General features: G+C 38.8%; 1 protein-coding gene and 1 long non-coding RNA gene across 2 annotated transcripts; both read left to right on the top strand.

Annotated features, from left to right (window-relative positions):
* The first annotated feature begins 243 nt into the window (after positions 1 to 243).
* Positions 244 to 22,059, top strand: LOC145498514 (exoskeleton protein RP43-like). The gene is made up of 6 exons (XM_081478436.1): positions 244 to 390; positions 1,745 to 1,850; positions 2,449 to 2,856; positions 3,239 to 3,664; positions 21,020 to 21,415; positions 21,681 to 22,059. Exons 1-6 carry the CDS (start codon positions 244 to 246, stop codon positions 22,052 to 22,054), a joined length of 1,857 nt encoding a protein of 618 aa, XP_081334562.1. The 3' UTR covers positions 22,055 to 22,059.
* On the top strand, positions 11,597 to 19,641 carry LOC145497843 (uncharacterized). Its single transcript, XR_014050736.1, has 3 exons — positions 11,597 to 11,849; positions 15,572 to 15,788; positions 19,498 to 19,641. It is a non-coding gene; the product is annotated as an uncharacterized LOC145497843 (long non-coding RNA).
* Positions 22,060 to 25,820: the final 3,761 nt, after the last annotated feature.

Raw genomic sequence — 25,820 nt, 5'->3', positions numbered from 1 at the left:
TCTGTGCTGTGCACAAACTATGTAGCGTAAACCCAACGAAAGTGTTTACATAGGAAATGAGTTCAACTCCCACAGGGTTGCTTTGGTACACCAACATGTCTTCCGTTTCATTGTTTCGGAAGTGAATATACCCTGTAGCTGTTACCCCAAAGCCAAGGAGATTCAAAGTCGTGTTCGTAAACAAAATAATTGTCCTAGTTTTGGTACTAAAAGCACGTCGTCTCGCATACCGACGGAACAAACATGGTTGGTGTCGATTTACATGATCAGCATAAAGGACGCACTGTAGATTGTGAACTGTGGACTGCCGACTGCCGACTGCCGACTGCCGACTGCCGACTGCCGACTGCCGACTGCCGACTGCCGACTGCCGACTGCCGACTGCCGACTGCCGACTGCCGACTGCGGACTGCGGACTGCGGACTGCAGACTACGGACTACGAACTGGGTATAAAACACAGACTTATGTATAATATTACACAATACATGTATAAACGAGAACAAATCCTCTCGTATGTGCTTTGCGATCAATTCATTTGTTTTTGCCCCTGTTGAAGGGAGACCAATTTCACGCCTACCTAACAGCTCAGGAACAAAATGCTGTTTTTTAACATACTAAGCCTACCAAAACTCGAACGCACTCTTTAATCTACGATTACTACTAGTTCATAAAATATTGTTTTGCCACTTAGAAACAAAATTCATACCTTATTTCCTATCTCCTTGTGATAATTCCTCTATTTATCAGTGGCAAGTGGATAATTTATCAAAATATGATATGCAGTTGAAGCTGAATCCTGGGACAAATAATTCATTGCCAAGACTCTAAAAAAATGGGATCATGTATCTTATGGGGAGTATTGAATGACACATTGACCGATGTATCGGTCAATATGCCGGTCATTACTTGAGTTAACACTTGACCGAACATCAGTTGGCCATCGACCGAGAGTCAATCAACAGCCCGCCAATACACCAGCACTAGTCGAATTCTGCATACAGCTTATCAGTCAACTAGCAGTCAACCATCGGTCAACTATCGGTGGTATATAATTATCAGTCAACTGCTGGTCCTGTATCAGTCGATAGTGGAGTGAGAGTCGACTGCTAGCCCGCTGATATAGACTTTAATAATCAACCATCAGTCAGTGAACATCCACCGATACATCCGTCAATATGTCGGTCAAGGCTCCCTATATATAAATACATGATCCTATATAATTTTTGATACTTTTTGTCGACTGACTTTGTAGTCCACGGCTCTTCTGGTATAATGTAGCATTGAAAAAACAATGACAAAGCGGCAGAGTTAAATTTTTTGCAGAATGCCGAGCAGGGGAATCAGAATGCAATTCACTGTTTAACTTGCAGATAGTTTCACTCACGTTTGCTTTTGGTTAGCTTTTATTTGTTTGAAAGATCCAAATACAATATAATGTAATGAATCCAACAAATAAAAGCTATATATTACCAGTAACAAACAAGCAAGCATTGCCTTCGCATTCTCAGTTCTGTATTCGCATTTGGCATTGTGCAAAATAGGCCTGCCCGAGACAACTTGGCCAAGCTAGTGGAATGTACTGTGAACAACACGTGAATTTAGCATTAAGATAAGCCAAGGAGAAACTATTTATAAAAATATTCTTTCAAATATAAAATTAACCTCTTGCATTTTTCATAACCTTAGATGAGGGACATTGTGGAGTTAACTGTTGTGTTGACATACATGAAAATCTCAAATTAGCAATGTAATTTAAACAAAATACAATTATTCATTAAATTATGCATTTGCTCTTATCTTACAGGTCTGATATTGGTTGTTTTATCAGGGCAAATAACTTTTGCTCAGAGTAAGCGACTTATTATTTTTGTTAGATCACTGTTTGTTTGTCTGTTTGTTTGTTTGTTTTTATGATCAATTGGCCACCCTCCCTGATGTAGCTGGTCAATTTTTCTTGTGCTGTAAAGGTTGACAAGTTAAATGTAAAATCTAAGTATACTGGACCTATAATAATTGTAAGTTATAATATGCTAATTGATTGCATAATTACTAGATTTTACTGTTACACAGCAATCAGATTGGCTCAGCTAATATTTGTACACTAGGTATAGGTAAAGTCTGTGTACAAGCTGTTAGAGGTCCAAATCAGGCTAAAGCTTATCCCGGTTTCTGTAACATGAAGTGACTGGGAGTATTTTTAATCCCCCCTGCAGAATGTCAGGATTAACTTCACTGGTACCCATTTATAAATACACCTTGGTGGAGAGAGGCACTGTGAGAGTTAAGTGTCTTGCCCAAGAACACAACACAATGTCCCCTATCAGGGCTCGAACCTGAACTGCTCAACCCGGAAACAAGTGCATGGAGACGAGTGCAACATGAGGCCACCACGCCTCCACTATTTCTACACTATCAACCATTGAATCAATATACTTTTTTCTTAATAGATTGTTTCACTGGGAATGATCCTATGCAGGTCACTGCATCAGCATCTCACAACAGAACCATTGAAAGCCTTTACTATCCCTCGGATTACCAAAACAACACGGAATGCAAATGGAGGCTTGAAATTGAAGACAAATTCAACCTTCCCTTTGGAGGTTATGTAATTAAGGCTATATTCAATGACGTTGAGTTGCAAGCTGGTCAAGACTCTTCAGTTCCTAGTTGTCCATACGGTAACCTTACGTTTTATGATGGATATTCGGAATCATCTCCCCTTCTTGGATCATACTGCGGTACAGTCTATCCTGAAGTTATTTATTCCACTGGAAATAACCTGTATATCAAGCTCCAGACAGACAGTACAAACTCTTCGCGACGATTCCGCATAAGTGTTTCGGTGGTTGGAGCAGGTATTAACAGTACAGTATGTAAACAAATTAGGTAAAGTCTGCATACGAGCCAAGAGGCCCATCAGGCCGGTGCTCATCTCTGGTTTTTGTCTCCAGCAAGGGCTTGAACCTACTCGATCCGGAGGCGAGCGCACTAACCTTGAGGCCGTCGTACCTCCACACTAACAGTACTGACATATGTATCATTTTCAAGGTCATTTTCGAGCCTATACATTTACACAAGTCTGGTGCTTAACCCCTAATTTACAACTGTAATTATTAATATTTTTCTCTTGTCTTCTCTTTGTCAGTTGCAAAAGAAATGGACTTGAGGAGGATTCGAACTCATGACCCCCGCGGTCTCAGAAAGTAATTTAAAAAATTCTTTTAAACTTATTTGCAGAGAAGGCGTCTGGAATATGCCGTCCATCACGAACAGAAGGCAATGCCATTATTGTCCAAGGTCATTATGGTACAATATTCAGCCCTGATTATCCTGTCCCATACCAGGATGATACAACCTGTGTATGGACGCTCTACGCTGCAGATGGCGATAGAGTGAAGTTAACTTTTGTAGATTTTGAACTTGGCCAAAGCGTTATCGATACTACATACTACAGTTTTTGTGATGTTAAATCCGTCATGGACTATGTTGAAAATCACGATGGCCCGTCGTCTACGTATAAACGTCTTGGTAGTTACTGTGGAAAAAAGACGCCCTTCGATGTTTATTCCTCTGGACGTCGCATGTTGATAAAGTTTCGTGCCAACCGTGATGGTGTCCAAGCAAACAGAAGTTTCAAAGCACATTTTGAGTCTGTAAAACCACGTAAGTTAACAGCTGTTTCACTTTAATTATATACAGTCGAACCTCCATAAGCGGCCACCCAAAATGCCAAGCCTAGGTGATCGCTTTCGAGAGCTTAGATCGTGTTGGGTCACAGCATTTTTGCCTCATGAGCGTATGGCGACTGCAATGACTTGTTTTAAATCTATTATTTATGTAAAAAGTCGATTTCGAGAAAACATCCGATACTTCCCATTGCGAATTTTCCGTCTCTTTTACTACCCAGAGATGCCGGCGATAATGTTACAACAACTTATTCTCCCGAATTTCCACCCTATTATCTCGGTTATTTGGTCGTTCACGGGAGCTTAAAAGCAAAAGAAAATTTCAAATTTTAAGCTTTAAAAATTGGTCGCGGTCGTTTACAAGAGGTAGTCGCTTACAAGAGGTTCCGAATAATATAGTGATATGACTTGAAAACTTTTGGTATTTTGGAAAACTGGTCGCCGAGGAGATGTTGTCGCTAACGAGAGGTGGTCGCAGTCGGAGTTTCGACTGTAGTTTTTTAGGCTAGTTTATTATGGCCCTAGCTCCCAGGAGTCTCCACGCTTTCTGTGGCTCACTGGCAGAGCGTCTGGTCTAGTACTCGGATTCCTTTTTCCAAGTATGCCTGACAATGTCACTAACAGTAAAATCATTTTCTCGAAACTAAAGTTGGCAATTGATTGTCAATTCGTGTGGCTATTACACTGAAACCCCGGATCACCAACGGGCATGAAAATTTGGCCCTATTACGCTCTTTTTCTCATAAGAATATTGTTTTTTTCCGGTTGAGGCTGCATATTCTTCTTTTACTGCCGATTTTAGCCTGAAAATATTCTTGTGAATATCAGTTAGATTATAGCGTGCGACATTTCTGTTTTCGAATGTATTTCGTGTCTGGATGGTGTTAAAGTTATTTTGGAGCCAGCTTGCAGGCAGTGAAGCTTGATGTCAGCACATAACTTCTTGCAAACTGAACATTTACGCATCGAATATAAGAGTCTCTACGCTTTCTGTGACTCAATGGCAGAGCATTTGCTCTACTACTCGGATTCCCTTTTCCAAGTATGCCTGACAATGTTACTGACAGTAAAATCATCTTCTCGAAACTAAAGTTGACAATTTTCAGTGGGCTCCATTTCAGTTAGTCTCACAGTTGTTGTCAGATTGTAAATTCGTGTTGCTATTACAGTGAAACCCCGTTAACACGGTCACCAACGGGCCATGAAAATTTGGCCGTATAACGCTCTTCTTTTCATAAGAATATTGTTTTTCCGGCTGAGGCTGAATATTCTTCTTTTTCTGCCGATTTTAGGCTAGAACATTCTTGTGAATATCAGTGAGATTACAGCATATGACTTTTCTGTTTTCGAATGTATGTGGTGTCTGAATGGTGTAATTAAAGTAATTTTGGAGTCAGCTGGCAGGCAATGAAGCCTGATATCACTGAGCACATAACGTCTTGTAGAACAGCGTTTTAGCATCGAGTATAGACCTATTGCTGTTTTTGTTGCTTTTTGGCTAGGTTTGCCGTTTAGAGAAAAAAAAGAATTTTTATACAAAGCTATATTCTTTTCAAAATCTCAGCCTCGGGTTTATTCTTAAAATATTCTTAAAATTTCGCAAATTTCAGTCTGGATATTTTTATAAAATATGTTCTTAAAAAAAAAAGAGTGTAACAGGGTGGCCGTAATTTCATTACTGGTCTAAACTGATTGACGTCGTAACAGATATATCACAATTGCACTTCTATTGTTCTTAGTTTACGATGCGGAGCATTGTCTACCAGGAAACACCAACAATCTGAATCTGAAATTAACTGGTTCGTATGGAACTCTACAAAGCCCCGAGTACTACCCCCCGGAATTGGTGTGTGATTGGCTCATCACTGTCCCGGAAGGGAGGAAAGTAGAGCTCAGCTTTGAAAGACTTGACTTGGATTTTGAAACCGCCGAGCATGGATGCGAGGATTACGTGCAGATTCGTGATGGAGATTCAAAGCAGAGTGATACGATAGAGTATTTCTGTGGTAATGTAATTCCAAAGCCCTTGAAGTCCAGCGGTCGGTATATGTACATTCGTTTCTGTGCTGACAGTGTGTATGACACACCACGCCGGGGATTCAAGGCCACATTCAAAGCCGTCAAGGAATTCCGTAAGTTGGTAATTTTAAAACTTAGGTAATATGACACCCTAGAATGACTTCACATTCTCACAACAAGTAAACTATCATAAAAGTATAACGTTCCTATTAGGCTTTCAGATGGTTGGCCGTTTGAAACGAATTCTGGTTTCGAAAGACTCTTCTGCCAATTTTTTTTCCAGTTAAAGTGCCACTAACCCCCCAAATTTTTTCCGCTAATATAAATCTCCCTCTTTTCCTGATCACCACTGCGAAAAAGTTATCCTTGTAGCTATTTTCGTTAATTTTCTATGAATTTTCAAAGTTCACAAAATTGGCCTTTTACATATTCACAACCGAGGAATAGCGGAGAATGGGACGAATTGGCAGCTTCTGACGTCATTTCGGGAATAACAATGTTTTGCTTCTGAGAAGAATATATGCGAAGATGCATGCGATAGTGTGTGTCAAAATCATTGCAGAGTGCAAGAAAGAAGTGTTGTTGGAGGCTGTAGCAATACCGGAAGCTGAGGATAGAGTATTCCTCTTCATTCATTACGTCTATATCTCGATGACACTCGAACAGAAGCGAGAAAATGACCAAAGAAGTAGGCTGATATGCGCCAAGCTAAGGAGCAAGTCATCGAGGAGAGGAGTTTTTCGATCTAGGGTTCGTTGCTACTGTAAAAACCTAGAGATTTTCATGGCCTGTATATTCTTCTCTAGCTTCTCGTGGAAAGCTTGACATTGTCAATGTACTGCATAAGACATGAATTTGGGATAAGCTGGGAGCCATCTGACTCTTCCTAGCTCAAACGATCCATCGCATTGAAAGCTTCTTTTTCGGGGGAAATTATGTCTGCATCTAAAAATGTTTTAACACTCCGCGCTCTAACGCGGGGATTTTATCAGTCAAAATATTTTTCGCTGAAGTAACTGGGGAAAGTAGTAGATTTTTTCAAAGGAAAAAAAATTGGGAGTAAGTGGCACTTAACATTTCGTCTCGGGAAACATTGAGATGCTCTGGAAACAAAATTCACTGTTCCCCAAGGGACCAGTCATTAAGTGATTTGTCATAAAGCAAAACAAATGGGTCAAACCGGTGGAAAACAAATAATCACTTTATTGACAAATGACGTGCCACAGCGGTCAACATTTCGCGCGCGGGTGACAGTGAACTGTTTCCCGTTGGACGTCATAGTTTTCGCAGTATTGCCCGCCCATGGCATTTGGCGGGAAACAGTTTCATCATTAGATGTCCTGTGACCATGAACTAGCCTGTGAACAGGCGCGCTGTAGCGGGAAAAACGCCAGCTACATAACAATTCAAGTTAACTTCAACAGCTAAGACTGATGGACACTAAACGTTTATTTCTTTTCTCGTTGACCTCTCTGCATCAAATCGTTCTAAAGGACGTCATTACGGTAGAGGAACAAATCCATGAAGGTCCGATTGCTCTTTTCTTTGATATGAAAAAAATAAAAAAAACTTTAAGTTCATACGTAATCACATGATTTTGAGTGCAATTTCGAATCAATAAGCACGAGTAAATTTTTCAAAGGCTAACAAAGTTGTGCTTGGTATTCCAAAACTCTTCAAAAATTTCCGAAAATATTCGCAAAGCTTCCAACAATGTTCCAGAGTCTTCGGCCAACTTCGGGTGATCTTCGACAACCTTTGGAATAGTTCGAATGATTGTTGGAGTTGTTCGGGAATGTTCGGGTGATGTTCGTTGCTCTTCGGAAGAGTAGGTAGTCTTCGTAAGTGCTCGCAAAGAAAGGAAGGTAGGCCTAGGGGTGAACTTCGACCACTTTCGGTAGTTTTCGAGTGTCTTGGTTCTAAATTCAGATATCTGCGTTGCAATTTACACTGGTGTTTCAAATTTGCACTGGTGTTACATGAAAACTGCACTCCTTTTTAACCCATCAGAATCGAGTAATTTTGTAAGTGTACTAGTAGTTAAAGGAACAGAAATATATGTAATTCTGCTTATTTCTGTCATGTTTTGAGACTGTTTCTAACTGGAATTCTCTTAATTCTGCTAATTTGGTTGTTTTCAACTACTTCCCTTTAGCTACTTTGGCATTAACGGTTGGCTTCGTTGTCGGTGTTGCAGTCTTAGTTGTAATAATTTTCTGTGTCGTTCATCACGTTAAACGAAAAATGACGCTAAACAGAGAAGCCGGTGCGGAAATTCCAATGTCGACTACCACTACTTCAGCTTCCCGTTCTACACAGCAACCTCATCAACCTGCGGGAAACACATTCTCATCTCCTTCAGTAGGTTATGCTGCAGTCCCGACAAATCCACCACCCCCAGAGTACCCATACCCATTAGAGTCACCACCCCCCTATCCAACAAAAGAAGCGGAACCACAGTACCCACCTCCAGGTCAATCATATCCATGGCAACAGAATATTGGCAGTGCACCAACCCCTGAGAGTCCGTAAGCTGTGGGGTTCTGCTTCCAAACACCGGGGGACTTCGCTTTTACACCTCCTAGGAGCCGGTTTGTAGAGATTATGTTTATCCCGGTATTAGCGAGCCAACCTGGGCAGAACTGCAAACTGACCTCCGCTTAGGTTATACAAACTTCCTTCACCAATAGACTGTTCTTTTCAGAACTATTCTCACTCTGTCGGACGGTTACTACACGAAATACTGACACTCCTTGGCTCAAACTTGCCATAACAATGAACAAACAAAGCTAAAATAACAATAAAAAGGATAATTTTATATTTAAATTGGTACATTCCAGGGGTTTCATTAAGGGTCGGGCAGCCTGCAAATTGACCGGCTGTGAGGATGATTTTTGCCTGCCTGGTTTGACCATCTAGCGGAAAGTTTTTGTTTGTATAGAGAATTTCAATTCGAGTAGTTTTGCCCGACTATGAAAACCGGTCGTCCCCCCACCCCCTGCTGAAAAAGTTAATGAAACCACTGGTGCATTCGCCTAGGAATAGTTCTGGTGCGTAAGTACTGTTTAAAACGGAAGGTGGATGCAACAATATCAATAAAGCTTGTAACTTCTCGCAATGTATGATTCAGTTTCTATTTTGTTTTTCGTGGCTACGATTAACTCCACTTTGTACATGGCTCTAAGTTTTAGTTGATTATTGGATGAATCAATCACGACTTTCATTTTTATATCGACAAGTGATAATTGCCTTGTTTCCCTGTACTGTGATAAATAAATGTATCACGTTCGACCTTGAGTTATTCATAATGCCCAAAAGAATCGTCTTTCCGTTGAAGTGTATTTTGAACGATTTCAAAAAAGAGCGCCCCAAGCTTAGAATAACATAGCCTGCGAACAGGCTCCCGGCGGGGACGGAATAACAATTTGGCGCGCGCGAAACAGAAGAATTTGGATAACAGTAATGGCAAAGAAAGCGCAATACAACACGGTAGAGATCACTAAAATTCACAAGGGACACACAAGGGGTGAGTTAGTTTAAGTAATCCTACGAGTTAACAATCTAGTCCCTGAACTCTTTCTTCCCCGCCCCATAGGGGAAGGGGTTGAATTCAGGTCTGTGGGTCCAATCCCTATTTTTACAATAATTGTCTAATTTCTCGCGCGCTGATCGATTGGCTTATTTTTATCATCTACTGAGAGTACAGAAAGATAAAATTTTAATTAATGCAAGCTTTCAAGTTCAACTTTCAGCTGTTAAACTGTCAACTTTGTAACCAATAAAATTTTATGGACTTTTGTAAGTCGCCTATCAAAAAGCGAGAAAAGCTATCGACAATGTTCGCGTCATTTTCAATAAAATTCACTTATCTTTGCTTACGGCAAGTTTACGGTGTCTTTTCCCCTCATTTGACCATTTTGGGGTCTTGTTATTGTAAAAAACAAATTGACGTCAGTTTTTTATGCGTCTGTCCTCCCATTGATGATAAATCTCGTCATAACGTCGTCAAAGTTCACTGCGGAACCACTCGCCTGCGGCACGTGGTTCCACAGCCATTTTTTCAATGTTATGACGCAATTTGTCATCAATAAGAGGACAGAAGCATAAAAAACTGACGTCAATTTGTTAAATAGAGCAGAGTTCAGGGTGTTCATATTTCGGGAATATTTAGCGTGCTTTTAAATCGACGATATTTCATTCCCCTAACAACTTTTCATAGAACGCTCAAATTCCTATCTGTTCTTCGCGTACGTACGTACTGCCTAACACCGCATCATCTGGAAGATCACCGTACGTTCAGACTCGCGCAACGCCTGACGCTTTCATGAATAAATATGTACGTAGGTATATAATTTTGCGCTTCATTTCCTCGAGACGTGAGCTTGGGATTCCTGTGACTAGGCAGCCTGTTCGGCTAGTTAATGGACGGGTTCCTGACGCGAGACGTTGATCGCGGGAAATACAATGGTCTAGGAACTAGGCAACCCCCCCCCCCCCGGGGGTACTGCCATATATAAAGGACGGATATGGTCGTCGTACCTTTTAGGGGTTAAAAACTTGGTTTGATACCTCTCAGGGTGTTCAGCCTCAAAAGGTTCACAGCGGGCGCTTGTCCGTACTTTTAGGGTATTGAGCTAAAAAATAATAAACAATGGTAGCAAGACTTCAATTCATCGTTTTATTGCGACAACGCTGTTTCGTATGGTCAAAGGATGACCACACTCATCAGGCAATATCAACGAATGACCGTTACATTTCACGAACTGGCAATTAAAGGCTAACTTTAGGTTGCTATGAGATATAAAAGAAGTTGCTATGATATGGAAAAACAGATGCTATATAACATTGAAAAACTGGCAATGAAAAAAAAAATAATAATAAATAAAATAAAAATAAAAAATGAAGCAGTTGCTATGGGATTTGAAATCTGAAATCTCGTGTTGCTAAAAGATTGCGTTACTTGCTCACAAAGTTCTTGAGTAGGTATCTGTTTCTGTGGGGGCACGCACTTGCTAGTTCGTTTCGCTTGTTTAGGGTACACAAACTCTTCTTACAGATGATCACGAATTTTTCAAAAAGACATAAATTACATTTGTTAGTAATGTTGCTACAAAGTCTGCACTGCTTATTGATTCTCCACTTGATGGTAAAAGGTTTGTTGTTGTCTTTGAGTGTCCAAATATGTTTAGATAGCTCAGTTTCGTTTCTCTTGTTTTGGTGTCGAAAGGATGCTGTGTGATTCCTGTAGCGCTATTTAAAATTTGTGGCGAGGCCCACGTATCATTCTGATGACGCTTGTGTTCTGGTTGTGGCTTGGTAAACTACATTTTGTGTGAGGCATTAAATCGCCAAAGAAAAATCGTATGGTACAATCCCCCATGGAATGCTAACGTGAAAACTAACCTGGGAAGGAAGTTCCTAAACATCATTGACAGATGCTTCCCTAACGGACACCCCCTACACAAGATCTTCAACAAGCACACACTGAAGCTCAGCCACTCCTACATGCCTAACATGAAGAGTATCATCTCGTCACACAACAAAGCACTACTATCAGATTACCACCAGTCGCAAACACAAACAAACGTCAAAGAATGCAACTGCAGAAAAAAGGATCAATGCCCTTGTACGGAAAATGCCTCACACAAAATTTATATGGAATTTCCCCGGGGGAAGGGAGAGACAAAAGCCACAAAACTATAATGGAGAGGGAACGTACAACAATACCATTTCATAAGTCCGAGACTGAAATAGTTCATCAGTGTATAAAGGTAGGTACATTGGTAAATACAAAATAAAGCTCATTTGTGGTGCGGGAAACATTTTTTGCGTTTCTGTCGCCCACCTTTATATCTTAACTTTGAGTTCAAATGAATCATTTTGACAATCTTCATCACTGTAAGTAATTTACTTTTTCTTGCGTTTTGTAGTCGAAAGCTAGATTTCCGATTTTCGCGACCCACACGTGGGTAGCTTGGGTGTCCTGTGATTTTTCTAGGACTTGATTTGTACCCAGTTTCACTCATTGTTCGGTTTGTAAGCTGTTTGCATCGATTGCGTGCGAGGTAAACAAATCTTCGGCGACCCCGTCTTCCTTCCCTGAAATTCTCCAATGGAATTCAAAGTAGGCTGGCATATTTATGGTAAGTACCAGTCGTAAATTTTGTCTATTCTAAGTAAAGTTTATGTTCATGTTTTGCTTCGGCAACAGATCGTCTTGACATGCTTTGCGTCAGTCAGTGGCCTCAGACTACTGAATCACTGGCTTCCTAAGTTTGTGCTACATGTGTATTACCTTATTTTTTCTGATCAAAGTAAACTGGTTTAGAGGATTAACTTAACCGATGGTGTTTACTCATGTGCTATGCGCAGAGCAAAGAGTAGAATTTTACGGAATGATTTAAAAATTATTTGGTAAATATATAAGCTTAACTGGGATGAGTGGTCTTCAGTGTGCCATATAATTTACATATGTACCTTAATTAATTAACTTCTTTCATATATTATTTAAGCTTACATTAGCTTAACTTCATAAAAAGCTCATGTGAAAGACAAATAAGTCTTGCAAGATGATAAAATGTTGTGTGCAATCTTGTCATGTAAACAAGGTAACTACTTATAATTCTGACACTTCTAAGAGCTGTGAAGAAATCAGAAAAATGGTCACAGCAGGGACACCCACTCAAGTACAATTTTCTGCTCTGTTCGCTGATTGGTGAACAAAAGATTCCGTTGTTAAATTTCTAGGAATTTAATTGTTCCAGCAGACGATCGAGTCTTGCAGAATAATTAATTGTAGTTGCAGTTTGGTCTATTGAAACACTGAAAACGGGATTCCCAAGATTTCTTGAACCCTTGATTTTTTGAAGCTCCCAATAACATGAACCAAAAGTCATCTCCCTCTGCTAACTTGAACACTGTAATTTTACCCCTAATTTGAAGACCTACCCGATTTTTGATACCAAATTTTGTTTCCCTTGGTGATTCCAAAAATCAGGTTTCCTGACTGTATGGCTTCTGTGGGAAAAGGAGTGTAGGCTTTTCAACTGGTTGTTAAATTTGATAATTGAAGAGCTGACCTTTTTGGTCAGTGCATGTATTATATATTCTATAGAGAAAGTAACCTGAACGAGGATTGTGTTAGGTTATTATCCTTTGTAAGTTGAAATATAACTGAATTTTTTTTCCCAAAAATTAGGGATCACTGAAAAGAATATTGTTTGGTTGTGCTTTTAAAACAATTCATGGGAAGGTACTTCAGTTGCTATAGTCAGCTTTCTTTTTTAAGTTTGATGGAATATCAGCAAATTTAATTGAAGGTAGTGAAGATAATTTATGTCTAGGACAATTGAATGATATACAAAAATAATTTTCTACTTAAAACAAAGATCTCCGAAAAAGGATTTTTTTTTCAGTCACATTTGTTAATAGCCTTATGTGATGTAGCTTACTTCATTGTGATTGGCTGAGAGCCCAGGGGCCAATTTTTTGTTAATTCTTAATTTGCACTGTTAGTGCAAATTAAGTTGCGTGCTTTCGCAATTTTCTTAGTTTTGCATTATTTTTGGTGTGGTTTTATGGAAATCTTTATTTTAAACTGCGGTATTGCAGTTTAGTAAGACTAAGTGGTTTGCGGTTTTCATAAATTTTGGATCACAGTAATCGGTAAAAAAGAGATTGCAGCCATCTGTGCTTTCCAGTTACAACAGTTATTACTCGGATCCTGACGTTTCCGATGACTTTTGATCTCTTGTTTATGTTTTGCAAGGGACCATTGTTGTGCAAGCAAGCTTTGCTGTTTGTAATTTCTGCTTTTTCCAGTTAATAATTGGTATGATTAACCATTTTATCCAATGATACATCGACTTGTTGACTTTCCGGACTGGGAATCTTTCGCTCAGACTTCCTACAGTATTTGCCGTGGCCTTGTGCGGGACAATGTCTGCCGAGCAAGATGAAGTGGTTACGAGGATGGTCAGGAAGAGATGATATTACTCGAAGGAGAGATTGGAAGCTTGGCAACATTTCTTCTGGGAGCAAGAACTCGCGTCGGGAGAGTTATAACGCTTCAACAATCGTTTGCTTTACTGAACACTTCATGGGGCTGTTTACATTGTCCTCGGGTTATTCAAAATTCTTCTTGGAAAGATTTTAAATGAAATTTAAGGTTGATTCAGTCGAATTGGGAATAAAATAGGTGTTCCAAGCTCGTATTCGGAATATATGAGCTTGAAAACTATCATCTTGGCGAATTTTCACCAAAAAAAACTCACGCAAAGCTTGCGTTGTGTAACATTCGAGTGGCTTCCAGTGCTGAAGTCATAAATATCGATGTTTTTCAATTGGGTAACTCAGCAGTATTTGTGTGGACGTGAGTGCATTTGTATTAGTTCCACAGCAGCATAACAAAGTCAGTCCCATGGACGTGTGTCAATTATTGATCTTTTATGGAGTCATGGAAGTCGTCGATACTTGTCAGAGTACAGGATGATAAGATCAGTTATGAGTGCGATGATCATATGTTGATTAACATTAACCTACACTTTTATCGAACTAAATAAGGTCGTATTTCTAATGGAATGGCGAACTAGTAGTAATGATGGCGGCACCATAGCACATTTGTAACTATGGTTTCGGTATTTTGGTAAATTTCCATGCAGTATTGCGGTTTTTTACATTTTTTTTATGCTGTTTTGCGGTTTTTGGACCCCCCTTGCGTCCCCCCTCCTCAAGCAATTACAGTGAGACTACCTGTACTGGGCCCCCTAGAAGAAAACTAACCAATTAAAACGTGCTTTTAAATCGACGATATTTGACTCCCTAAACAACTTTTCATAGAACACTCAAATTCCTATCTGTTCTTCGCGTACGTACGTACTGCCTAACACTGCATCATCTGGAAGATCACCGTACATTCAGACTCGCGCAACGCCTGATACTTCCACGAATAAATATGTATGTAGGTATATAATTTTGCGCTTTATTTCCTCGAGACGTGATTCGCTTGGGACTCCTGTGATTACGCAGCCTGTTCGGCTAGTTAATGGGTGGGTTCCCGGCGCGAGACGTTGATCGCGGGAAATACAATGGTCTAGGAACTAGGCAACCCCCCCCCCCCCGGGGGTACTGCCATATATAAAGGACGGATATGGTCGTCGTACCTTTTAGGGGTTAAAAACTTGGTTTGATAGCTCTTAGGGTGTTCAGCCTCAAAAGGTTCACAGCGGGTGCTTTTGTAGTACTCTGTTTAGGGTACTAAAAAAAATATATATATATATATATATATGACAGGAGATAAAGTATTGTTTTAGAATCGGTGCCTCTTAGGGGTGAATAACATTTTCAACCCCACTCACAAAACAGGATCTTATGCCTCTTAGAGGTTCTTTTCAAATTTTCCGATGACCACCCCTGTCTTTTTTATATGGGGTAAGATAAGATAAGATGAGATAAGATAATCTTTATTTATCCACGGTACAAAATTCGTCAGCTTTAAAAATACCTAATACTAATATAATGAAATATTTTTATAAAAAGCTGCTTTCATCAGTTCCCCCCCTTCCCCCCTTCCCCCTTTGTGGGAACAAAAACCACAAAACTATAATGGAAAGGGAGCGCACAACAATTCCATTACATAAGTCCGAGACTAAAATAGTTTTCCAGTGTATCGAGGTACATCATTTGGTAAATACATAATAAAGGTCATTTGCTCGTTTGTGGTACGGGAAACGTTTTTTTGTGTTTCTGTGTCCCACCTTTACCTTAGCTTTGAGTTCTCAAATTAAAATGAATGATTTGGACAACCAAAACTAGATGAAAACCTTCTTCACTGTAAGTAATTTACTTTTGTTCTTCCGTTTTGTAGTTGAAAGCTAACCCCCGTCCAACTTTTGCATCACGCAAGAGAGAAGCTTGGGTGTCCTGTGGTTTTTTAGGCCTTGATTTGTACCCAGTTTCACTCATGCTTGATCTTTGGTGTGCAGGCTAGTGCTTTCATTGGTTGCGTAAACAAACCTCTAGCGACCCCGTCTTCCTTCCCTAAAATTTTCCAATGGAATTCATAGTAGGCTGGCATAATTATGGTAAGTACTAGTCGTAAATTTTGTCACCTATGAGTAAAGTTTATGTTTATGTTTTGCTTTGGGAACAGATCATCTTGACATGCCTTGCGGCAGTCAGTGGCCTCAGACTACTGAATCACTGGCTTCCTAAGTTTGTGCTACATGTGTATTACCTTATGTTTCCCGAAATCAAAGTAAATTGGTCTAGAGGATTAACTTAACTGATGGTGTTTAGTCGTGTGCTATGCACAGAACAAAGAGTAGAATTTTACGGAATGATTTAAAAATTATTTGGTAAATATATAAGCTTAACTGGGTTGGGTGGTCTTCAGTGTGCCATATAATTTACATATGTACCTTAATTAATTAACTTCTTTCATATATTATTTAAGCTTACATTAGCTTAACTTCATAAAAAGTTCATGTGAAAGACAAATAAGTCTTGCAAGATGATAAAATGTTGTGTGCAATCTTGTCATATAAACAAGGTAACTACTTATAATTCTGACACTTCTCAAGTGCAGTTTTCTGCTCTGTTTGCCAATTGGAGAACAAAAAATTCCATTGTTAAATTTATAGGAATTTAATTGTTCCACCAGATGATCGAGTCTTCCACAATAATTAATTGTCGTTGCACTTTGGTCTGTTGAAACACTGAAAACGGGATTCCTGAGATTTCTTAAACCCTTGATTTTTTGAAGCTCCCAATAACTCAAACCAAAATTCATCTCCCTCTGCTAACTTGAACCCTGTAATTTTACCCCTAATTTCATGACCTACCTGATTTTTGAAACCAAATTTTGTTTCCCTTGGTGATTCCAAAAATCAGGTGTCCTGACTGTATGGCTTCTTTGGGAAAAGGAGTGTAGGCTAAACCGGTTGTTAAATTTGATAATTGAAGAGCTGACCTTTTTGGTCAGTACATGTATTATATATTCTATACAGAAGCTAGCCTGAAGGAGTATTGTGTTAGGTTATTATCCTTCGTAAATTGAAATATAAATGAAATTTTTTTTCCAAAATTAGGGATCACTGAAAAGAATATTGTTTGGTTGTGCTTTTAAAACAATTCATGGGAAGGTACTTCAGTTGCTATACTCGGCTTTCGTTTTTAAGTCTGATGGAATATCAGCAATTTAATTGAAGGTACATGTAGTGAAGATAATTTATTTTGGGGGTTCCTGGGAGCCCTGGAGCCCAGACATTTTTGCTCAGGAGCCCGGAACCCATTAACTGATCTTTTCGAGCTGTTGCTAGGGAAAATTTATTCTCATATAACCTCGTCATTTTTAGTTACTTCAGAGTTATTTCATGTGTTTTAACTTTTTCTTGATCAGCAACACTAGTGATGACGTCATCAGGCCACGCCCATGGTCTGTGATACTGAAAAAACGCAAAGGCTCGCAGGCAAATTACTTTATTGGAATTTTTTTCATTGATTTGATATTTTAATTTAAATCCTCATTATGCTATGCATAGATTTTGTTTCATTTCTAAAAGGTCAGATTTCAAGAGAATTTCAAAATATTAAAAAGTTCATGATTTTCTGAAAAAAGCATGATTTTGAAAAAGGAATGCATAGCTATGTTTCCAACATTGGCTTTAATTGAAATCTGTCAAAAAAGGTTGGATTTAAGGAAAAAACCGGAAGTGCGCCCGATATATATTGGAAGTTACCCTATCAGCGTGTGCGCAATTTACACTACCAGCAACTACCAGCACACTTCGGTAAAATCAAACAAAGCCATACGGAGTTGGGTTTCTCTTTCTATTGCTCTTGTTTTTCTGTCTTTCTCTTATTTTGTCTTTGCTTGTACTTTTTTTACTTTGCATTTGGTGAAACACAAAGAAAAACATCTAAAATGTGAGCAAATTTGGAAGTTATTGACTTGGAGTTATTTTTATTTTCTGTGCTCAGGCTGACGTAAGTAACCAGAAGTGAAATCTCACCTCCTTAGCAATGTGCGTGAGCGCGCGCATAAATCGGTTAATGGGCCCTTAAAAGAAGGATCTCCAAAAAAGGATTTATTTTCAGTCATATTTATTAATAGCTTTATATGACTTAGCTTACTTCATTGTGATTGGCTGAGAGTTCATGGGTCTATTTTTTGTTAATTCTTAATTTGCACTAACAGTGCAAATTAAGTTGCGTGCTTTCGCAAGTTTCTTAGTCCTATAATAATGAATGAGTAATCACATGAAAGTTCAAGCAATTACAGTGCGAATACCTGAACTGGGCCCCCTAGAAGAAAACTAACCAATCAAAACATAAACTGAGAACAATGGACTGGTAGCTTTTCGTGATGGCAAGTAATGGTCTGTGTGAAGTGAAAACAGTATTGAGTCCTCTGCATTATATACACTCTTAGAAATGTAGTCATTGAATTATATGTATCTCGCTAGAAAAATTCAGCTTGTCTCATTTTGCGGCAACTAAACCGAAACCATCGAAAAGCATACAAAATTTAGGATTGAAACTAACCATTCAAAAAATTGCAAAGTTTGCTGAGAGGTTGGCAACACCTCACACTTAATTGGGTTTTCAATTTTGTTAAGATCTATTCAGTCTATTGTTCATACATTGCATTCCTCAATGTTATTGGTTTATTTGAGAATACGTGTAAGATTGTGATCCTTTGTTCTCAAGTAACGTTCTGATTGGTTAACTCTTAGTAGTCCGACTGTAAGGATTTACACTACTGAAATATAACTTGTAGTGTAAATCCTTAATTGTGCCCACATTCATATATGATTACCTATACCACAGTAAAAATTCACCATACAGGTAAAGGTTTAATTATACACCTGCACATTTGTTATGGTCTTAATCTTATTAAGTTCTTGGAAGTATTGTAAAAATTCTCGATAGAAATTAATATTAAGTAATTAAATGTAATAAATTTTATGGATAATCAGCATTATAGTTGCATGGAGGCCACCACACTCTGAAAAATAGTAATTTATACTCTCTGTGAGTTGTCAGTGTTGATCACCACTAAACCTACTTATCCATGCTATAAGTGAAAGATTTTCCTATTGCGGCAAAGTCAATAAAATTAAGTCAGCCTCCTACTGCAGAAAGTTAGAGCATGACCGTGCTCCTTTTTATTTTATCTTGTTTTTAATTTTTTTTTTTTTTCATAGAAAGGAAAATAGTTGTGTTTGAATAATTTTGGCAACTGCATTTGTAATGGAAAGCATTATACTGATGCTGTGTATTAAACCAGTTGGAACACACAGTAGAGATGCCATTAAGAGCATATAAACATAGCTGGAACGCCATAAATTCAATTTGACTTTCAGGTTCTTAATTATGCTAAGGAAATTGTCTTCAATGAAAGGTTTCCAAAATTTTAATTGGCTCTCTCTTATTAACTTTTCATTTCCAGCATCTTAGTAGTATTGTCTTTCATGGAATTGGTCTTCTTCCTTTTAGAAGTATAATTGTATATCATGGAATTACTTTAGTTTCTTCCTTATAGTGGTGAATTGTGAAATTTGTGCTGCTTTATTCATTAGTTAATGTTCAGGTATTAAAACATTAAAATAATAATTTTCATTCTTAAAAAGTGTGTAACTATAACTAGATATTCATGAATGTTGATGTTAAGTAAAATTAATTTTGTTGTAAAATCAATCTTCATATTAACAATGTACTGTAACTTAGACAAGATATAAGATCCTAATAACATTTATTTAGCTATCACTGGGTTTGTTTCTTATCTTACAGGTGTGATATTGGTTGCATTGGTGGGGCAAATAACATTTGCTCAGGTCCTACCTGTAAGCTCAAATAGTACAAGTCATGTGCATGTATTTTCATTATAGATGTTGATCAGTATTTGTTTAAACACTGTTGCTTTTTTTTCTGATCAATCAGGCACACCTAATGCATAAGCATTAATGTAAAAAAAGCATATTTAATTAGTAATAAGCATTAGCATAAGCACATTATAAGCATTTTTATAATAGCATAAGCAAATGATAAGCATCAGCATTGGCATTAGCATTAACATTAGTATTTAGCATAAGCATTAGCATTAAAGCATTAGCATTCGCATTAATTAGCATTATCATTAGCATTAGCACTAGCTAGCATTAATTAGCATAATAGCGTAGTCATTTGCATTAGCATTAATAAGCATCTTCAAATACCAATATCATTAGCATTAGCTGACTAAGCATTAGCATTAGCTTTAGCACTAGCATTAATTAGCATTATCATTAGCATTAGCACTAGCATTAATTAGCATTAGCATTAGCACTGGCATTAATTAGCCTTAGTATTCTAATTAGCATTAGTATAAGCCTTAATAGTAGTTAAGTATTGGCATTAGCATAAGCATTATTAAAATTCTAACTACAATTGTTATTGTTATTGTTGTTGTTATTGTTATTGTTATTGTCTGCGCAGTAGCTTTTCAGTATCCTTACAGGCCTTCTGATATTATGGGATGGTGCAATTTTGCACAATCGGTCACAAATCGCATCTGATTGGACAATTCATGAACAATTGCATAATTCATAAAAAATTGCACAATTTGATCAAAATAAACCATTAGTTAATGCTTTATCCTGAGTAATGCTGCATGTACACATTGTTTCAAGATGATTTGCCTTTGAAAAAGCGTCTAAAACCTACAACCTTTGATTTCATAAACAACCAATGTTCAAGGTGTTTCTTGGACATCCAGGGACTGCTATTAGTTTTTATTCTCAAAGAATTGCCTATTGGTGCAATACAAACAATCCCTTTCTTTGCATGGGCCAATCAGAAGTGCTAACTAGTAATTATATCGACAACATATGATTCAAGTGATGTTTATTTCGACGGCAAAATGTTACTTTCTTCGTTGAATTTGAAACAAACGTCCCCTGTGGATAAGTTTGCTTTGAAAAAGCCAGCTGCTTCTTTCACCGAAAAGGCACTTGAACGTTAGGCTGAAGATGCAACATTGTGATCAATCATCTTTGGAAGTCCATTTGTAGACAAGCTTCTGGAGTCTTTTTTTTTTTGCAATTTACGCATAGATGTTTAATTTTTGTTCCTTTATGATCAATTTGTCTCTGGAGCAGCCCAAAAGTGTTTTTCATCGTACGAAACCTAGTAAAATATGCTTAAAATAGCTCGGGAAAAAATTGCATAGTTTGCGTAATTTATTGCATAATGGCCTCTTTTTATTGCATATATAATCGAGTCCAGACCTGTAACAACGTTGCTTCGTTGATCGTATATGTACGTTTGTTCTTAGTTTACGATGAGGAGCATTGTCTACCAGGAAACACCAACAATCTGAATTTGAAATTAACTGGTTCGTATGGAACTCTACAAAGCCCCGAGTACTACCCCCCACAATTGTACTGTGAATGGCTCATCACTGTCCCGGAAGGGAGGAAAGTAGAGCTCAGCTTTGAGAGATTTGACTTGGATGCTCCAAAGTCTGGCGAGTATGGATGTGGGGATTACGTGCAGATTCATGATGGAGACTCCGGAGAAAGTAATACGATACACAGTTTCTGTGGAAGTGTAATTCCAAAGCCCTTGAGGTCAAGCGGTCAGCATATGTACATTCGTTTCCAAGGTGATAGTGAAAATGATACACCACGCCGGGGATTCAAGGCCACATTCAAAGCTGTGAAGGAATTCCGTAAGTTGATAATGTTAAAACTTAGACAGTACAACACCCTAGAATTCCATCTTATTTCCACAACAAGTAAACCACCTTACATGTATAACGGTCCCAAGCCTTGCAAAGGGGTGGCCGTGTGAAATGAATTTTAATTTGGTTTTGAAAGGCTTCATTTCAAGTTATCGTCAAGACCTAAGACTCGTGTACCCAAAACTGTTACTATATCGAATTACATGTTAGGTCTCAGATGAGTTCTGCTAAGTTGGTTGTTTGTTTTTTTTAGCTACTTTGGCGGTATCGTTTGGCGTCATTGTCGGTGTGGTAGTCTTAATTACAATGGTTGGCTGTGCTGTTCATCACATAAAACGAAAAAGGACACCAAACAGAGGAGCTGCTGTGGAATATCCAATGTCGACTACCACTACTTCAGCTTCCCGTTCTACACAGGAACCTCTTCAACCTGCAGGAAACACCTCGTCTCCTGCAGTAGGGTATGCTCCAGTCCCAACAAACCCACCACCCCCAGAGTACCCACATCCATTAGAGTCTCCACCACCCTATCCTGGAAAAGAAGGAGAGCCACAGTACCCGCCTCCAGGTCAATCATATCCATGGCTACAGAGTAGTGGCAGTGCACCAGTCCCTGAGAGTCCATAAACCGTGGGGGTCTGCTTTCAAACACCGAGGACTTTGCTGTTGCATCTCTTAGGGGCCGAATTACATAAGGCGGCTGCCGCGGTACAATGGGCTAGTACGATTTTCCCTAATGACTTTTTAGCCCAATATTACACAAGACGGTGGCAAGCTCAATTTTGGCACGAAGTGGTTTGGGCTGGCCTGGCGAATGTGATTACATAAAAACGTTTGAACGCGGTTAGCCAGATACCTGGACCCCAGCTTACCAAGCGGGCACCACCAACTGAGTTGATTTTTGTTGCGCTCAATAAGTGTGCCAAAATTAGATCTCGGCAACCAAGCCAGCGCAAGCCCTTTATTCTGTGTCGAGTGTAGTTGTAACATTTGAAGCAAAACACGTGGTAAATTTATTAAGTCCTAAGCTGGACTACAAAGATTTCTGTCTTTGAATGCCAGTTCCTTCTGATCAGCACACAAGTGTCGTAGTGTATATGTTAAGAATAATTGAAAGTTCCTCTGTTTCGGTATGGTGGGAAAGACAGGGCAAGGAGTGCCGGGGTGCGGGGGTCTGCGGAACACATGAGGTGCCGGGACCTGTGGAAAATACAGGGTGGAAAACGTACCAGTGATGATAAAGTAACATGTCACTAAAACCCTTTGGGTGCCGTATTAGGGCTGGAAATTCCTGTTGCAAAATTAAACGTCCGTCCGCTTAAAGATTCGAGTAACCATGACAGACCCAAGGCCATCGACGTTTGAGCTCTGGGCATGGCCTGGGCATTACCTGTGTTTTCCACAGTTCCCGGTGGGCAAACCTTGTCTTCCACACACCCCAGCACCCCATCAACTCGACCTCGGTGCCCCGTGCCCCGTCTTTTCCACCAATCCACCAAACCGTGTGTTTATATTCGTAGAATAACGGACGTTTACCTACATAAGGTTAGCTAACAATCATCAAAATCTTGAAGACCATGATAAAGGTTGCGTTTTTCACAGTTTATTGGCTTTTTATTACACTGTTGTGCAGGACTAAATATAGTGTATACAAAGTAGAAAACTGAATTAGAAAAGAACAAAAACCAAAAACCACGTTACGACATTTATTGACCAACGTTAAAGACAAGGACGAACCTAACAACAGACATTGGCCTGCCAAATATTGAAAATTCGAAATTTTGGAAATTCAATATTTTTTAACCTATATACCAGATATTGTCTCTTGTTGATTGTACATATGGTTATAATTTACTTTTCAGCAGAACGTGTAATTATTTTTAATAATGTTAAAATTAATTATTATAACATATTTAACGGCTTTAACTTTAATTTATGTGGAATACCTGGAAATTATCTGGTGTTTCATTTTATCTTTGATGTGATATCACACCTCACATATAGCTAAGTGTATTACACAATAAACTGGTATTGTATTGAACTGTATTGAATTGAATTGAATTGGAGTGCAGTGCAGTGCAGTACAGGGCAATGAATTGAATAGGTCTCAAGCATGATTACGTCACATTCGCAAAATTCACCACGAGGCTTCGTTTTCAAGAAATTTCTTAATTAATTTTAAACGTCTGTCACCGTGTTGTTTTCACGAGGGTATTTTGCAGTTTGCTGTTTTGGGAATTTGTCCACGATAAAATGTTCAATTTCCATTTTTAAAGCGAGGCTTGGTGGTGAAATTTGTTTGTCTGATATGATCATGCAGGAGGGCTATTGAATAGAAAATTCAAGATTAGAAAATTCAAGATTTTGCCTGCTAAGTATTAAAAATTCAATACTGGGAAATTCACGATTTGGCCTGCCAAATATTGATAATTCTGAATTTGGAAAGTCACGATTTGGCCTGCGAGATATTGAAAATTCAAGATTAGGAAATTCAAAATTTAGCCTGTTAAATATTGAAACATGCCAAATATTAATTTCCAATATTTTGAAATTCAAGATTTACATGCCTCTCTTATGATTGAAAATTCAAGATTGGGAAATTCAAGATGTGGCCTGCCAAATATTGAAAATTCTAAATTGGAAATTCAAGATTTAGCTTGTCAAATATTGAAACTTGCCAATTATTAATTACCAATATTTGGAACTTAAAGATTTGGAAATTCAGGATTTGGCCTGCCGGATATTGAAATTTCAAGACTCGTGAATTTTGAAGGACCACGCACCACCCCTAACGGAAGGAACCCACTTTTAAGTCCGAGTTCCGCCATATTAAAATATGAACATAGTAGCAATGCTCAAAAGTACTCCGCTACGCTTCGTATTTTCGACTCGCTTCCCAATGTTTGGAAATGTGGTCAAACACGGTCTTTCGTGTTTGAGCTACAGCTGTTTCGAGAAAAGTCCAACAAAACTGCACGCGACAGTGTCGAAAGGTATTATGGGCAATGGGAGTGCATGGTTCCTTGATTGAGGCTTTAGGTGTTTCAGCGACATAGAGGGAAATAGCACAAACAAATGTATTTATGTCTCCTCTTTCCTTGTTGCTAAACACCGTGAACCTCAATCAAGCAACGCCAAACTCTTCCTACCCATAATACCAATCGGTATTGTCGTGCTTTTGCGTTCCTTTGTCGAAACAGCTGTATACTTGAACAACTGGAGCCTGTTCCCAATTTAGGTCATGACGGAGTTTCCACATATTAGTACGACCATGAAGGTTTGAGTAACTTTTGAAAACAAATTTAAAATTATACGGTAAACCCTGCAGTCCAAATCATTTACACGGAAAATGTTTGACATCTGCAGCAATGTAATTACACAGCTCGACGAAATACTGATTCTGTTCGGTTTTCTCCCAGGCCTCCTTGGCCAATATAGCTCATTTGAAGTTGTATATTAAGAGACATTTTGATCGTGAGTGAAAGTTTAGCTAGCAGAATGAGAAATGCCCTGGGATAAACGCGAGCCGAGTGTTTTTGTAGTGTTTCACGAGTGTACGTCGTGACTAAAGCACCAGGTAGCCTGTTTCTCGAAAGCCCCGGAAACTTTTCGGGCCCGAAAAACCATTTTTAGTTGATCGCTGTTTAAAGACAGAGAGGTGTATACGCCTGAAACTTCTTGTACGGAATGGAACCTCTGTTTATATTAAGAATATGTGAATAAAACAGCTCCGTAATCATAAGGTCTGAGATTTTGCTACGGCTTTTCAGGTGCGAACACTTTTCGGGACCTTCCAGAAACGGACCCCAGGGCCGGGTTGTTCAAAGCACCCAGGATAAGCGAGAATTTTGATTTCAGTTTTTTAACTTTTAGTTGAGCATTTCTGTTTATATTGTTTGTCTTTCAGTTTTAAGCGTTTTGAGCTTGAGTGATCTATAAGCAAAACATGGGCAGTGAAACACGTTTTTATACAAGAAAATTATTACTTCGGTTAACCTTTAATCTTGAGTTAGCGTTAACCGGCTTTCGAACAACCTGGGCCAGATGGACAGTGAGACTGACAAACATACCGTGAGGTACGGATAGTCACGGCAACATATGGAAACGCACTACACACGCCAGCTACATGCGAGTTCATAAAGATTCATACGAGTACTAACATACTCGAATTGCTGGTTTTCAGTGTCACGCAATTCAAAATAGATCAAAATCAAAATCAAAACCGGTCAATAGAGAAAGTCCCAGAATCTGGGAAACGAAAGAAGGTAAATATGCAAAGACTCTCGCCAAAATTCTGGTCACAGCAATTTTTCTTATGCGAGATATGCGGAGAAATTTTTTACCCAAATTTATAGAGATTTGTATGGAGACGCCATGCTGGTGCCCATCCATA

The sequence above is a fragment of the Orbicella franksi genome, chromosome 9 (assembly GCF_964199315.1).
Source record: "Orbicella franksi chromosome 9, jaOrbFran1.1, whole genome shotgun sequence".
NCBI lineage: Eukaryota > Metazoa > Cnidaria > Anthozoa > Scleractinia > Merulinidae > Orbicella > Orbicella franksi.
Note: the sequence above shows the minus strand (reverse complement) of the source record. Positions and strands in the feature narration are given on the sequence as shown.